The sequence below is a fragment of the Gopherus evgoodei genome, chromosome 7 (assembly GCF_007399415.2).
Source record: "Gopherus evgoodei ecotype Sinaloan lineage chromosome 7, rGopEvg1_v1.p, whole genome shotgun sequence".
Taxonomy (NCBI): Eukaryota; Metazoa; Chordata; order Testudines; family Testudinidae; genus Gopherus; species Gopherus evgoodei.
In genome coordinates this window covers 129,432,602-129,447,788 of record NC_044328.1, presented here as the reverse complement: position 1 = coordinate 129,447,788, position 15,187 = coordinate 129,432,602, and the positions used below count along the sequence as shown (strand labels likewise).

Here is a 15,187-nt window from a genome sequence, read left to right as displayed (position 1 = left end):
GTCAAACTCCCACAGTCTGCTGGGAAACTCCCATAAGTCCATGGGAGAAGAACAATAAAGGTGTGCATCTCACAGGATAGTTCCTATATGGGGAAGACTGGATGGTTCAGATTCCAGCTACTGAAAAGAAACCAAATGCAGCAGATTCTGATTGAAGTGGGTAGAGGAAAGAGTTGTTAGAGAGGAATGTGAGAACATGAACTTTTAGAGCCTGATGGGTGGGGGAACCACCAGGTGAGGTATAGGGAGGAGTGTGATCGTATAGGTGGTGCCAGTCCCAATCTGTGAATGAAGAGCTGTAGAAGATGGCTTGACTCTGTGACAGTGTGGCTGGAAGGTGGGAGCTGAATGGGGAAAAATGAAAGATCCAGAGTCTGGGGAGTTGATCCATCCATTGTGCATTCTTTTAAGTGCACTTCTAACGTTGTCTGACAATCATCCTAACAGATGTCCTCGCAGTGACACTTTTCTCTGATCTTTCAGGTATTAAAATTCTTGCATGAAAAAGGATTTCCTTATGGGCATCTACATTCCTCCAATGTGGTGTTGGATGGTGATACATGCAGGTTGTTGGATCTAGAGAATTCCTTGCTGGGACTCCCATCCTTTTATCGATCGTACTTTTCACAATTTCGGAAAATTAATGTAAGTCACTTAAAATATATAAAACGATAAATAGATATTTCCTGTGTGAAAATTCATTGTAGATGTGATAGTAAAACAATTTGTGCTTGACAATAAAATATTACAATAGTTTATCAACCCTGAAAAGTGACCTTAATGCTGTTACAGAAGTTGTACTTTCTACAGGCATCTGCTCAAGTTAGAATATATCTCTGGAATGAAATAGAGAATGTTTTCTCTAAGATGAATGAACTAGAGGCATTATGTAGATGTCTGGCTCTTCAAAATTCATAAGTGGGGCGGGGGCGGGTTGGTGCAAGTTATTTCTTAGCTGCAGATTTGCACATCAACAGTTGACTCTGTCTACAGAGAAGCTAGACCTAGCTTCCCCCTCTGTTGGGAAATCTGCCCTGTTGTGGAACTTGCAAACTTTTAACTGGTATGTTGCCTTGCCCTCAAGTACTCATTGTAATAAATTACATAAGGTATCACATGGGACAGCTGCTGACCTTGTTCAACAGTTGTGCTGAGTTGCCAATGAAACTTTCAGACGTTTATGGTTATATTAACTCAGTGCCATCAAAACTTACTAAAGTCTTAGCCAATAAATGCAGCCACAATATCTGCTACTAAACATAAATATAAAAGCCACGTGAACATCCTTTATTAACACTTAGTTCACTATGTTAAATTAAGCCAAATGCACTAAACTCTCTGGTATTTTATACAAATACTGTAGTTCTTTCTTTGGATACTTTCCTTTTTATCTACTTATTGGCTAGTTGGAAATCAGTGGGGGGGTGTGGTGTGGGTATGTGTACTATTACTAGTAATACATTTATATATAGTGTATTAAATCTTGGTGTTTGCTGTTTGAATAATAGAAAAATGCGCTAGCTCAAGATTTCCTTTCAGTATTGTGGTTTTCAAAAAATCTATATTTTGTAGGAATAAGGTTTGTGTGAACAGAAAATAGTTAGGTCAGTTATTAGGTTAATTAGCTGAATTGTCACCTGCAACTGAAAATGCCAAATTGATCACTTGTGAAGGGGCTATTTTATGAGAGGAGCCATTTGGGCTAGGTGCAGTTTGTATACATAGTAAGACTGTTCCTCCCCTCCAAATTTAGCATCTAAATAGAAAAGATGGGCAAAGCATGAGAGGACTGGGATTATGTTTATCATTGGGGAATTGAGGCACAGAGAGATTAAGGGACTTGCCCCAGGTCACACAGTTCGGTGGCAAAACTAGGAATTGAACCTGTATCTCCTGAGCCCCAGTCTTGTGCCCTAACCACAAGCCCATCCTTCTTTAATGGAGCATTGTAAATCTTGAAACTGAAATGTGCAAAATTGCTTGATTCTAGCAAGCTGGGCTTTTGTCTTCCTAGACTTTAGAAGGTGTTGATGTACATTGCTTTGGTCACTTACTGTATGAAATGACGTATGGGAGACCTCCAGATTCAATCCCAGTGGACGGCTTCCCTCCTGGTCCATCAGCGTCAGTCGGTCAGTATACTGTTGGGGAGGTATTAGTCTCTGTTTAAAGTAACTTCAATTGTCTGCCTTTCGACTACACTAGAAACCTACTAAATATGTCTTGTGGCTTTAGAAGGAGAGTTCTGAGGCTGGATAATTTATTTACTAAATTACAATAGAAAATGTACCATACGTGTACGTTTCTGTATTGTGAGATGCCTTTTCCCTGAAAAATTATATATGGGACATAGATACTGAGTTGCTTTATCATTCTTTCTTTACTACACCGTTTCTGATCATCTGGTAAAAGTAATATCTACTGCTCCTGAACTGTCTTAGTTGAAAGGTTAGTTAGGGAGTGTTACACAAAAGTGCCTAATCTTTTATCCCAAAGCAAGGAAAGCAATGTTAGCAAATGTGTTCCTGCAGTATAAAAATCTGCCCATTCTTTCTCCTTTCTCTTCCTTCCTTCCTTCCTTCCTTCCTTCCTTCCTTCCTTCCTTTTTTAAAGTGGCTGTTTTGGAATCCTTACTCTCCTGTGAAGCCCTAAAGAATGGTATGCCAGCTGTCTCCAAGATCTTACAGATGTCGTAAGTTCTCGTTGCCTTGTTTCTTGTAGACTTTGTAGTGTTGTTGTTATATATATTAATATGAGCAAAGCTTTCTCTGTGCTCTCATAATTCATAATAAAGGGGTTTTTGGGGGGCAAGGAATAAGCTCTCCTAAATGAGAGCATTAATGGTCTAACTTTATTTGATGTAGGTCACTTGTGAAATATGAATGATGTTCCTTAAACTATCCTGACCCTTGCTACATTGTAACATATAATACATTCACCCACACAAGTGGTGGTTGCATTTTAATGAAGGACTTCTGATTTTTCAACGTTAATTAATGAGTGTTTTCTGAATGTTTATTTTATTTGAAAAAATTAGCATTTATCCAAAAACCCACTGGAAATGGTTTCTTGTATCTAAGGGTTTGTCTGTATAGAGCAGTGATGTGGAGTGCTGGGTTGAGATTTCTAAAGTGCACTACTGTGCTGCATGTTAATTGCTCCATGTAGACCCTACTGCTGTACACTAAATGTTCCCTCCTGCACTTTAGCAGAGTGCTGTTTAAAATGGTTCTACGTTAAAGTATGCCAGGGAACATTATAAGAGATTATTCATCACAGAGTATATTCCTGTATTGAGTAAATATATAATATTACATTATATACATGTTATAGAGTATACAAAGAGAGCCCTGAAAACCTCTGATTTTGGACCTCTACATAAAATTCAAATTGCTAAAAATAAATCCCAAAAAAGGGAAGTAATTAACCCTGAAAAACGTAAGCCCGATTATAGAGCATGTTGCTGTGATGATTTAAATGGGCCCGCCATCAGTTATGAACACATGCAGAAGTATATGGAGGGATGATAAGAAAACATCGAAGATGCGGAAGTGATCCTTGATAGATTTGATTGGCAGTGAGCCTGCAATGTGATTAACAAAGTAGATTTTATTACTTTGTTCAATGTTTGTGCTCAAAATAGGGAATGGACAGAAGTGTAATATTCTGTCCTTTAGAATTGTGGCCTAGTCCCACGGTGTGTAGCTTGCCTCACGTTTTGGGGCATGTTGCAGAGTTCCATATTCTCTGGTGGGGAAGAGTCAGTGCAGTCTTGTCTTTTGTCTTCTTTCTTCTTTTTTATTTGAGGGGAGAGGAAATAAACAGAAATCTGACAACAGGGAAATGGTATTGGTATAAGAATGTATAAAGGTCATGAGTTAGAGAAGATAATCCATGTCCAGTCTGACCTGATGTGTACATGTAGCATGATTTGGAATGTGTAGGTTCTGGGTTCATATACATGCCAATACATTAAAAATAAACCTTTCTCTCCTTGAATAAAATACTATTCTGTAGAAAGTCTATTTAGTTTTGGCAAGGGCACATAATTAAAAAGTGGGGGGCGGAAGAAATCCACAAGTAGGTTTTAAAGGGACTCTGACAACTTTATCACATCTTTCTCTGAATTTTCTACCTACTATTGTTCCTGAGTGTCTGGATCTGGGATGTTGGATAAGTTCATCACTTGCATAAACATGTGGTGATCTGCAATAATGTCAAAATTCTAAACTATTGTTCATGGGGGATTTAACTCTGACATTTCACTGGACAACCTTCTACTATGTTTTTCAAAAAGTCTGAAAATAGCAATACTATAACAACATTGCCCTCTAGTGTACTACACCCGTGCTCTGAAGAGAGGGTTAATCAGTTGTATTGTTGCTGCTGTCTAGTGGGATTGAATGAAACATTTTTTCCTTGTTCAGTTACTTTAACCGGAGTGTTAAAATCCCCCCAGTTAAACGGAAATGTGAAGCTTTACTCAGATGTCTTCCATGCGCTTTATTATTTTGAATAATAATATATAATGACTGTGCAAAGAGAGCTTCTCCTCGGAAAGAGGAGTGATCTTTTAGATGCAATGTACCAAAAAAAAAACCCCCAAACCACCTGATCCCTGTAGTCGTTATGGCATTTTAAGCAAAGGGGGAGTTGATTTTTGGGAGATTCTAGTCTGCCTAACTAAAATTACCTTGTTTCAGCTGCCAGTGTTTCTCTCTCGGTCACCTAACGTTGTTAGCTAGTCTTGCTATGTTCCACATCAGAGGTGGCTATGTGTCAGGGAGGATTGCTGTTTGTACATTATGACCCTCTGGGTGAAAAGCACCATATAAATGCCAGCGCAGAGACTGAAGAAGAGCTCTGTGTGAGCATGAAAGCTTGTGTCTCTCACCAGCAGAAGTTGGTCCAATCCACTTTGTCTTAGTGCAAAGAATAAGCAGCAGTGGAGGGGATGGTGGTAATGCAGCATTCTCTTCTTGGTCCTATCTGTCTCTTGGAAATAACACACCAACTTGAACTTTTCTTTTCTTTCAGATTATTCAGTGATATTCTACTAACGAATTCCGAGAAACCGCAGTTTAAGGTAAAAGTGAACGACACTGGCATATCATGAATTGCTGCTGACTGTGTAGTTATGTGGCTGGCTTTGGGCCTTGGTGCTATCCATCCAAAATGGGGGGTTGAGTGAATGAGATGGACACTTAGCTATGTTCAGGGCTGCCAAGGCACCAGTGCTGCTGTTTCTTTCAGCAGCACTTAGCAGGGGAGCTTGTTCATCGGATTTCTTCATTGAAATGTCCCTGGGAGCACTTGTATTTTTTACTCATTAGATTTTCTTAAGGATGATGGCAGTTGCTGTTCCTTACTGTGAACACTGACACAAACGTAAAGCAAACTCAGGGTTTAGGGATAGTGAGGGAGGCTACTCAGCACCGAATTCTGCAGATGCTTCAAACTGTCCCTCAGAAAAGAAGTTACTTGTACATAGTGGACAAGAGAAGTAAACAGCAAGATTTTCTTTGGTGGTTCTTTGTTATAAGATGAACAAATGTGAATTTCATAAAGTTCTGTAGGAGATTCAGGACAAACAATCTCTTCAAAGCATGAGTAACCTAATATAGATCCAGCACCATGTCTGTTTACCAACTACTTCCCGTGTGTGTTCCAACAGCAGTGGTCAGAACAGACTCCTGCAGGATTGCATGGGAGAGTGATCGCCTTGCCACTGATCGGAACCTTCCCATAAGAAATCAACAGAACCACTCTAAACCATCCGTTAGTCCTCAGTCCGATCTGAAGCACCTTATATCTGAACAGCTGTTTGATGAACATTGGCTTTAACTCCTCCATCATACACCATGTTCTTTTCCTGTTGAGACTTGCAGCCAGGTTTGGAGGGAGCAGTGCTTGCAGAAATCCCATGTGGTCTAGATGGATACAGTTATCTTCATTAAACAATCAGTGTTAGAACCTGGGGCCTTGTCATAGATCCAGAAATACCTCAGATTGAAAGTGGATGTTTGGCAGTGAAGCTGTGTTAATTCTGCTTGGTACATCCCATGCCATGATTATTTTCTTTTCTTTACCAGATGCCCACAAAGTTAAAAGAGGCATTGAAAGCAGCCAAGGAATGTATAGAAAAGAGACTCACTGAAGAACAGAAACTGGTAATTTCTGCATTTCTTTATGACTTTCCCACAGACATTCTTTCCCCCATATCTTTTAAACCACAGATTTTTATGACAAATGGTGAAATGTTAAATTTTCATCAGTAGGTTTAATAGATCTTACTGAGGTGAAGTATGCCTGCGAGACTATTGCAGTAGATGTAAGAAACATTTTAGAACAGATTTTTTTCAATTGAATTATATTTGGGTGTCTTAAAGGTATGCTGCTCAATGTAAGGTAGAACATGAGTATTAAAATAGAAAATACAAACTTGTTTGTTTTCTAGTTAACTTTATCATATTTAAAAACTACATGAGCTAAAATGGCCAAATGACATCATGAAGCCAAACTTCCTGGTTTCTAACACTTTTTTGCATGTTAGAGACACAAACGAGAGATTTTTGTGCACAGTATTGGCTTTTGCGCGTGCAGATAAATACATGGACAAACTGGGGGACAGTTTGGAAATCTGGCCGTATATTGTTTTCTTATTAGCTTTCATTTAAAAATAAAAGTGTGATTGGTGCCCTTAATGGACTATATTATGTTGGATAACTTGAATATTAATTTAGTAGTCTTCAAAGGGCTGTTGAAATTTATAGATAAGTTTGAGTCAAAGTCCAGATCTAAAGTTTCCTGAAGTTTGGGGCATCTGAATCAGGGTTTTTCCTCAGCCTTTTATAGGGAAGGAAACCAGATTTAAAGCTGAGGATCAGATCCAAGCTTTCCCAAATTTTGGGAGTGTTTTTCTCTTAAGTTTTGTTACAGGCCCACCTCTAGCTGAGGAAGAGATCAGTATGAGATGTATGATCTCAGAATGCTTTTTAGAGGAAGTCTATCCAGTCCATGCGGTGGACAGTATCATTGTTGGAACACATTTGTTTTTGCAGTACATTTGACACCCCTAGTAAAGGAGCCATGGCCTCATTGTGCAGCTGTTATATGCATGGATCTGCCATTGTCTTTAGCTGAATTTCCACGAGTGGCTCCCAAAACATTTCCTAGAAATTTATAAATCTAACTTTAACTTTAACTTTATTTTAACTCTGGTCTTTGGGCCCCAAACTAGTAGCAAAGATCTAAATATTTTTTTTTAAAAATTCAAAGCCACTTGAGTATTCTCCAAGTGTTTCCCCTTCTCCGAGGTTGCCAGATGAAAGCTTTGTACATTTCATGTGGGCTGTTTTGGTGTCTCTGTCTCTCTCATATTCTAAAGATTCACCAGCATAGAAGACTGACAAGAGCTCAATCTCACCATGGTTCTGAGGAAGAGAAAAAGAAAAGAAAAATCTTGGCACGAAAGGTAAATAGGATTGTTTAACATGAGTTTCTGGCATGCAGAGAAGTATGTACATTCCAAGTGTGCTGAAGAAATGAGGGAATAATGTGGATATGCTCCCACCCCCATGACCTACAGGAACTCTTCGGAGAGAGAAAGAACATCTGTTCTGATTGTTTTCATGTATGTGGACAGGTAATGCGCTGTGCAGCAATATTTAAATGCTGACAGCAGTTGATTTGCAGTAACTTTAAATGAGCTAAAAAAGAAAAACGGAGTGGCTATATGAATATGTGAGGAGTGGCTATATGAATGCCTAAAGTACTTAGAACAGTCTGTCCCTTAGCTTCCCATCCCCCCCAGCAGAATGTGCAGTCTCCTGCATCTGCAGCACATTTCCTGCATCTCTGGCTCTGAGGACCAGTTCCTGACCCTTGTTGTGGTTGGCAGTAGGGCCATATCACTGCCCAAAGTGGGCAGCTGGGGATATTCCCCAGCAATGGACGATTCCCTAGCTGGTGCAGAGTTGGCCAATAGGGCTGTGACAGCAGGAGTATGCGCAAGGGAAGAGTGTGGTTAGAGCACTGGTGATCCCCGCATGCTATAATGACCCCTTGGGGGCTGATGCAAATCCTCATGTGTCAAAGGCATATTGGTAAGGGCCTGCAGTGAAATAATGGGAAATGCTGTTCATTCCTGTCTTTTTTTTTTTTTTCCTCTCTCTCACCTTTTAATTCTTATAGAAGTCAAAGCTCACTGCCTTTGAAAGTGGGGAAGAACACTTGGCAAAATACAGCAACTCAAACAATTCAGGTAACTAACAGAGCCCTTTCAACAGGCTTACAGCTCTGTCTCTTTTTGGATTAAAAAAAAAATCAGATTACATGCTAGTTAGAAAATCTAAAATCACTGAGTTTTCTGTTGTATACTGACAGACTATTACAAGCTGATCCTAGTATTTGGTTATTTCATCATGGTCAAATGTGGGTTTAAAAACATTGTCACTGGTAGTTGTTATAGTTTTATTAATAGGTGAAAACCTCTTAACTTAGTGCTCTGAGCATTGGACAGAAGGTTTGGGTGTTGCTTACAATAGCATTGGTCAGGCAATCCATTGAATACTTCATCCTTCACGTGGAAACACTGTTGCAATTTGTATTTCTTGATAAGAAGTGATTAAAATGAATCAATGAGCTATGGGGGTTACTGCATCTACGTCCAGTCCTGAAGATGGCTCTGTGTGGTAAGCCATCCCCTTGCTCTATAGTCTAGTGGTGCAGCCAGTTTCTGTTAACTAAAATGACTTGCAAGGGGAAGAAGTGCCCATCTTACAGAGTGTAACTATTCAGAAAGAGATTCATTGTGAAATAGTCTGTCAAAGTAACTGGTGAAGCTATAGCAACTGACTAGAAAATTCTTTCCTAGAAAGAGAGACGCGGTCAGTCTGCAGGTAGTGGGTGGCATGCACCTAAAGGAGGGCAAAATTTAGTCTCAGACTAAATGCTGTTGGATTTCAAAGCAGCCTGCCTGCTTTTGAAAAGAAGCATTCCCCATGGGAGAATTCTGAGAGTGCTGAGATGTTTGTCAAGCCTGATCTGTTCACCCACACTGCGCAGCTAGTCAGTTCAGACTGGTTCTGATTCTGTACCCATGCCAGTCCGTGGAAATTTATGCCATTGACTTCAGTGGAAGCAGTCAGTAAAATCAGACTGTTTCCGAAGGCCCATGTTACTGCGTTGAATCCTGAAATTACAGCTGTAGTTACTGTGGCTTTTTTATTTTGTTTAGCAGGCTCTGGGGCAAGTTCCCCTATGACCTCTCCATCGTCCCCCACTCCACCCTCTACAGCAGGTAAGTGAAAGAGACGCTGCAATGTTGGTCTGTCTTTCATTGAGTTTTTCTAGGGCGGGAGATGATCTATCATATCCTTAAGGGTGATAGAGTTTTAGGGGACAAGGACTGGCCATAAAAATATACAGATGACATTTATTTACCTTCTAGTGACAAAAGTTCGTACAGTTGCATTCTTCTGAGCATCCTAGATAGCCTTGTAACATACAAAGCCGCCTTGTTTAACAAATTTCCATGTAATACTCCTGTAGATAATCTGTCCACACAATACAAGTGCTTGTCAAAATCTGCACTACCCTAATCCTACCGTCATTGGTACTTTCCAGACATCCTCTGGACCTTACATTATTTTGCAAACATGCTTTTGCTTTTTGGTGATCCAGACTGCTGGCTCCAGAATGCTGTTTTGTGATTTAGCAATTTTGTATCATCATTGTACCTCCTGAGTATTGCAGATCCCAGTATTAACCCACAATACATCACTTACATTTCAAATGTCAGTGAAGGATCACTGAGGAGCAGCATTATTAGGGGTGCTAATGCTATCCGTTATCAGAAAGAAACGCTGATACCAACTACCTATGCAGTAGTGACCAGCTCACCGGATTTCTGGTCCAAGGAACCTGCTTCACTGAATGGCATCAGCTCCTCCATCTAGTTGGTTAGGGAAATGTCAGTGTGTGTTCTAATTGACCTTCTGAAAGACGCCGTAATCCACAGACTTCAGCAAAGAGTTTTTTCTGTGTCGAATTTAGAATATGTTGAGAATTATGAACTATGTCCTCGCTAAGAAGGATTCAGTTTTCCAGTTCCACTGGATTTAGGATACTAGGATGCCACTACATGCTCTGTATTCAAGTGTTATCCTCCAGGTGTGCCAACTTTTATTTTACATTTTGATTGGGGGGTTCCCCCCAAGATTTGAATGTGTTTTTAAAAAGAGGAATTAGATGGAAATGCAAGCAACAGTTCTACCTTTCCCAAACGGATAGATGCTTAGAAAATAGTTCTTTGTTTTGTGAAATGAAGTTAGGTTTTGGGTTTTTTTTACTTAGATTCATGTCTTGACATTGATGTGGATTTACACTGAAATGTACTCTGTCAGTTTCAGCATGTGTTAGGCTTCTGTGTCATCTCCATTATGAACATCCTATCATATGTCGTCCTTCTGACATTGTGCTCTTGACTGCTTGATCTAGTCCATAACATATTTGATTCTATGCAAATTGTCCCTGCATGTGTGCTAATCAAAAAGTGCTGTGGCATGCAAATTGTGATGATGCTTCTGATTTTGTTTCAGGCATTCTTAGTACTGCCACCATTTAAGAATGTATTTTTTAATAAACTGAATACATACATGATGGTATAAAAAGATGATCTTGTTTTGCATTAATTGGAGTGGTTAAAGATAATTTTAGCACTTCAGATATTAGCTGTAAAATACAGTTAGGGGGACTGGGTCTCTGGTTTTCTACAGGAATAGGCCTTTTCCACTTCTGTGTGCAATCAAACCATTAAATGACCTATTGGTCAGGAAGAGGGAAATCCTGACACAACTGAAGAACATTGTTTAGAAAGAAGATACAGGCTACCAAAGCAGCATTCTGTATTCCCCGTTCCCTGATTTTGACTAAGGACAAAAGTTTCATGGGGGCACTAATTGGGGAGGTGACTGGCAGAGGTGTCAAGCTTTTCTCCTCTAGATTTCTGGTCTGTATCCTGTTCATGTCAGTGCAGTTGTGTGATAACATGGCATGTCATGATGATGGCATATCACATCAGGAAGTGAATGGGAATGAGAGGGGAAATGTGTCTGAACATGAACTCCTATCCCCAACAGGCCCCTTGCCAGCCAAGCAAAAGTACCGTATGTGAGTATGTGGAGCTGGGAAGGGAGAGCAGAGGGACATGGATCCCTAGGTGTATGACCTGGGTGAGGGCCTGATCCAAAGCCCATTGAAATCAGAGGGAGTCTTTCTGCTGACTTCAGTGCATTTTGGATCAGGCCTTGAGAGGGAATGAGAGGAGGAGTACAGGAAACCAGCGCTCCCCCAAACCTTTCAGAATACTGCCCTTCTTTCAAAGCTTTCCTGAGACTCCAGCAGTTCTTTAAGGGATCCCTAAGTAAGGCATTTATTAGACCACTTCTTGTTATGCAAGGTCTTGTGAATTAAGAGCTGGACTATGTGCGCAATTTATTTTTAGCATCTATTTTTTATATTTTGTATAACAAATGTACAGTTCCACACATGGAGGATACAATTCATTGATTGTAAATAAGGAGTGTTCTCTTGCACATCTTTGCAAAAGCTGCATAAAATGTTACAAGAACAAACCCACGCTGCAGCTGTTGGTCCCATCACCTTGCTGTGGAGTTGGACTTGGACTCCCTCATGGGCAAAATACAGAGATCAGTCCTTGAGAGAATTGTCAGCAGATTAAACTGCTCATTTAGAGAGCTTACTGGTGAGTGAGTGTTGTATAAGGGTGCCGGTCTTAGTTGCTTTCAGCTTGGGTTGCTCAGTACATAATTTAGATTCCTACCATTTAACATTGCTGCCCTCAAGAGCTGTGAGACCTTCAACACCTTTGAAATGCCATGAAGCCCAATTTCTTTGCCACTTCATTGATTAACTTTGGGGGATGGGGGAAAAATGATCTGGTTGAGCACTAGGATTAAGAGTCTAAATAGCGAACTGTATGTAGACATCTTCATATATTGTAGCTGGAGTGCTGTACTGAACTCTCTGGGGGTAGAAATTGGTAAGTGACATTCAGCACTGTGCTTGGGGAATTAGCCACCTCACAGCTCTAAATTAAAGGAAGTGAGGGTAGATTGCCTTCTTGGTGCCTTCCATTAGCAATTGGAACATGTAGCACTTAGCAGCTAGTGGAATGGAAACCTAATGGCCTAATCTAAGCAGAGTGAAGGCCCTTACAGTGGTGCCTAATGTGCAGCCTCTCAATTAGCAGGATTTGAATAACTTTTAATGTATTGCTTACTGAGGGGCCTGACCCTGCAAAGAACCATGTGCCTGTTACCAAAATTGCTTACTGCTTTGAGGCAGAAGAAAAGAGAGAGTTTAAACGTTCAGGTTACTGTATATATGAGGCTTCTGCTTTCCCCTACTGGCTGCTTGTAAGCTATTAAGGGGGGCTACCAGTAACTTTTACATGCCCTCATCTCCCTTCTCTTCATTCAGGGTTAAGGCAAGTCCATTCTCAAATATGGAAGGTCAGGCTGGGCTCTGTTTCCTAGTTTTAATATTGCCACTGCTAGCAAACAATAATGAGCAATGCAAACAAATATCCATGAATATTCTTCTGAAATTCTCAGTGATTTCATGTTGGCTACATTCATGACTCTTTTTTGTGTTTGCTTTCCAACACTTTTAGTGCAGAAAGTGAATTTCAAAGACTCATACATGAATATTCACAGAAAATTTGGACCCATAAATGTGTTTTGGTAGTGCTTGTGTGCATATCCACTCTCAGAGCAGAAACAATACTATGTGACTTTAATGAATTACAACGAAGCAACATAACTCAAATGTCTGTTAACAGAGCAAAAAGTTCCAAAAAATTAATCAGTTAAATCTGAATAATGTGTACAGAAAACATGGCTGGCTAACAGACATGCTGCTAAGAGGAGGAGGCTAAACTTCTTGTAAATTATTCTCTCAGCTTTACTACTAAATCTTTTTGAGATACCTTATTTAGGTGGTGGCAAATGCTGATTCTAACACAGATTCCTATGGCTCTGAGCTTTTGGCTAGAGTGATTGTCACCTCCTCTTGCATGTTCAGTTTTTTTCCCCAACTGCATTAATTCTGCTCTCACTTAAGAATCCATTCATTTTTTGTGATTGGGAGTTGTACATAAAGTCGATGGGATGGGACGCTATAAAAGGGAAAGCATTACTTGCTCTTCATTGCATGGCTCCTGAGAAGGCTCAGAGAAGAGCCATGAGAATGATTTAAAAGATTAGAAAACCTACCTTCTAGTGATAGATTGAGCTCCTTGAGTCTATTTAGTTTAACAATGAGAAGGTTAAGGGGTGACTTGATCAGTCTGTATACCTACATGGGGAGCAAATATTTAACAATGGGCTTTTCAGTCTAGCAGAGGAAGGTCTAACAATCCAATGGCTGGAAGTTGAAGATAAGACAAATTCAGACTGGAAATCGGGCATAAACTTTTAACAGTGGGAGTAATTAGCCATTGGAACAATTTCCCAAGGGTCCTGGTGGATTCGCCATCACTGACCATTTTAAAATCAGGATTGGATGTTTTGCCAAAAGCTCTGCTGTAGGGATTGTTTTGGGGAAGTTCTCTGGCCTGTGTTATGCAGGATGTCAGAGTTGATCATAATGTTCCCTTTTGGCCTTAATCTTTTAAGTAGAGTTGACCCCAGGAGCAGGATTTGGACTTGACTATGGGTGTTTTTTTCTTTAGCTTTAAATCCTTCAAGGAGAAAGAGATGTCTTGCTGACGGTCATAGTGTGCTGGTGTTCTGCCTTTTACATCACTGTGAGCCAACTTAATAGCATTAATTGTTCTTCCTTTTTTGAATGTGCAGATCAGATACACAATCTGAATGTTTCAGGGTAAAAATAAATGATTGGAATGTTTCATACAAAATGAATGGATTTTATTTCTTATGGCTGCTTCTCATGCAGTTTATTATTGAATCACTCTAAGATGTACCTTAGTGTACCTAAAAGTGCTTTCAGGACCCCCCAGACCTTGACATTTGGCATTTTTAGATGGATGGATGTGTGTCTGTGAAATTACAAACATCATGTTTCACTAGTCGATATTACGTTCACAATTATTTGGCTGATTTTTTATATAATGGGAGTTTTAAAACAGTTCAAAACCAATACATTCTAATTCATAGAAAAATGTATGAGTATAAGCATTGAGTAACCTAACTAACTGTACAGCTAACAGTATGACTGACACTAGAACCAGAATAATGACTTGTCCTCTCTCTCTCTCTCTCTCTCTCTCTCTGTGCTGTCTTCAATAGAACTTACACCATTTTGAACATGAATTTATCGGTAACGTAAGCTAATGCTGATTTCTCTCTCTTTAAAGATGTTCTGTTTCTGTATGGGAAAGCTGAACACAGACCTTGAACTTCTCATGATATAAAAAAGGAACAAAGTAGTAGTAGATCATAAGCTACTTCACTAATTATTGTAATTAAATATAGCCTTTTTAAAAACTATCACTAAAATAATTTTGTTTGCATCCCATTCTCTTACCAACCTGTTAAACACATAATTTTCACAATTGCTATCGCTTTAGATCCATTATTGAGTTTTGTTTCAAGTCAGGCTTCAGCTTTCCAGTATCTGATAAACTCTCAGTTCCTTGTAACAAACTCTTAACAAAAACGGCACTCTGTAAACCCTTGATAGGTGTTCAGTCATGAAGTCCTAGGGATAAACAAATGATTCATTGGCCCTGAGCAGCCTCCTCCAACATATCTGTAGGGAAGGCTTCCTGCTAACCAAGTTCTTGCATCAAGTCACTTTCTCCCTGTAAATATTGTAAAGTATTTTCCTGCTGGACAGTAGCTGCATCTGCACCAAAGTATATTTAGGTGAGTGAGGGTCTGTCTACGCTGCAGTTAAACACCGATGGCTGGCCCATATCAACTGACTCTCACTTGTGGGGCTGTAAATTTTGCCATGTAGATGCTTGGGCTTGGGCTGGAGCCCAGGCTGTGGGACCCCACAATCAGGGGTGGCTCTAGGCATTTTGCTGCCCCAAGCATGGCAGGCAGGATGCCCTCGGCAGCTTGTCTGCGGAGGGTCTGCTGGTCCCGCGGTTTCGACGGACCTTCCACAGGCAAGCTGCCGAGGGCAGCCTGCCTGC

The 15,187-nt window shown here is 40.1% G+C and overlaps 1 protein-coding gene across 1 annotated transcript in view; it reads left to right on the top strand.

Annotated features, from left to right (window-relative positions):
* Positions 1-15,187, top strand: part of PXK (PX domain containing serine/threonine kinase like) — a 58,884-nt gene that overhangs the window by 37,314 nt on the left and 6,383 nt on the right. The window contains 8 exon segments of the mRNA XM_030570498.1: positions 484-645; positions 2,015-2,132; positions 2,614-2,692; positions 5,038-5,086; positions 6,093-6,170; positions 7,388-7,474; positions 8,194-8,263; positions 9,242-9,301. Of these exon segments, the coding sequence (XP_030426358.1) occupies positions 484-645; positions 2,015-2,132; positions 2,614-2,692; positions 5,038-5,086; positions 6,093-6,170; positions 7,388-7,474; positions 8,194-8,263; positions 9,242-9,301 (703 nt within the window).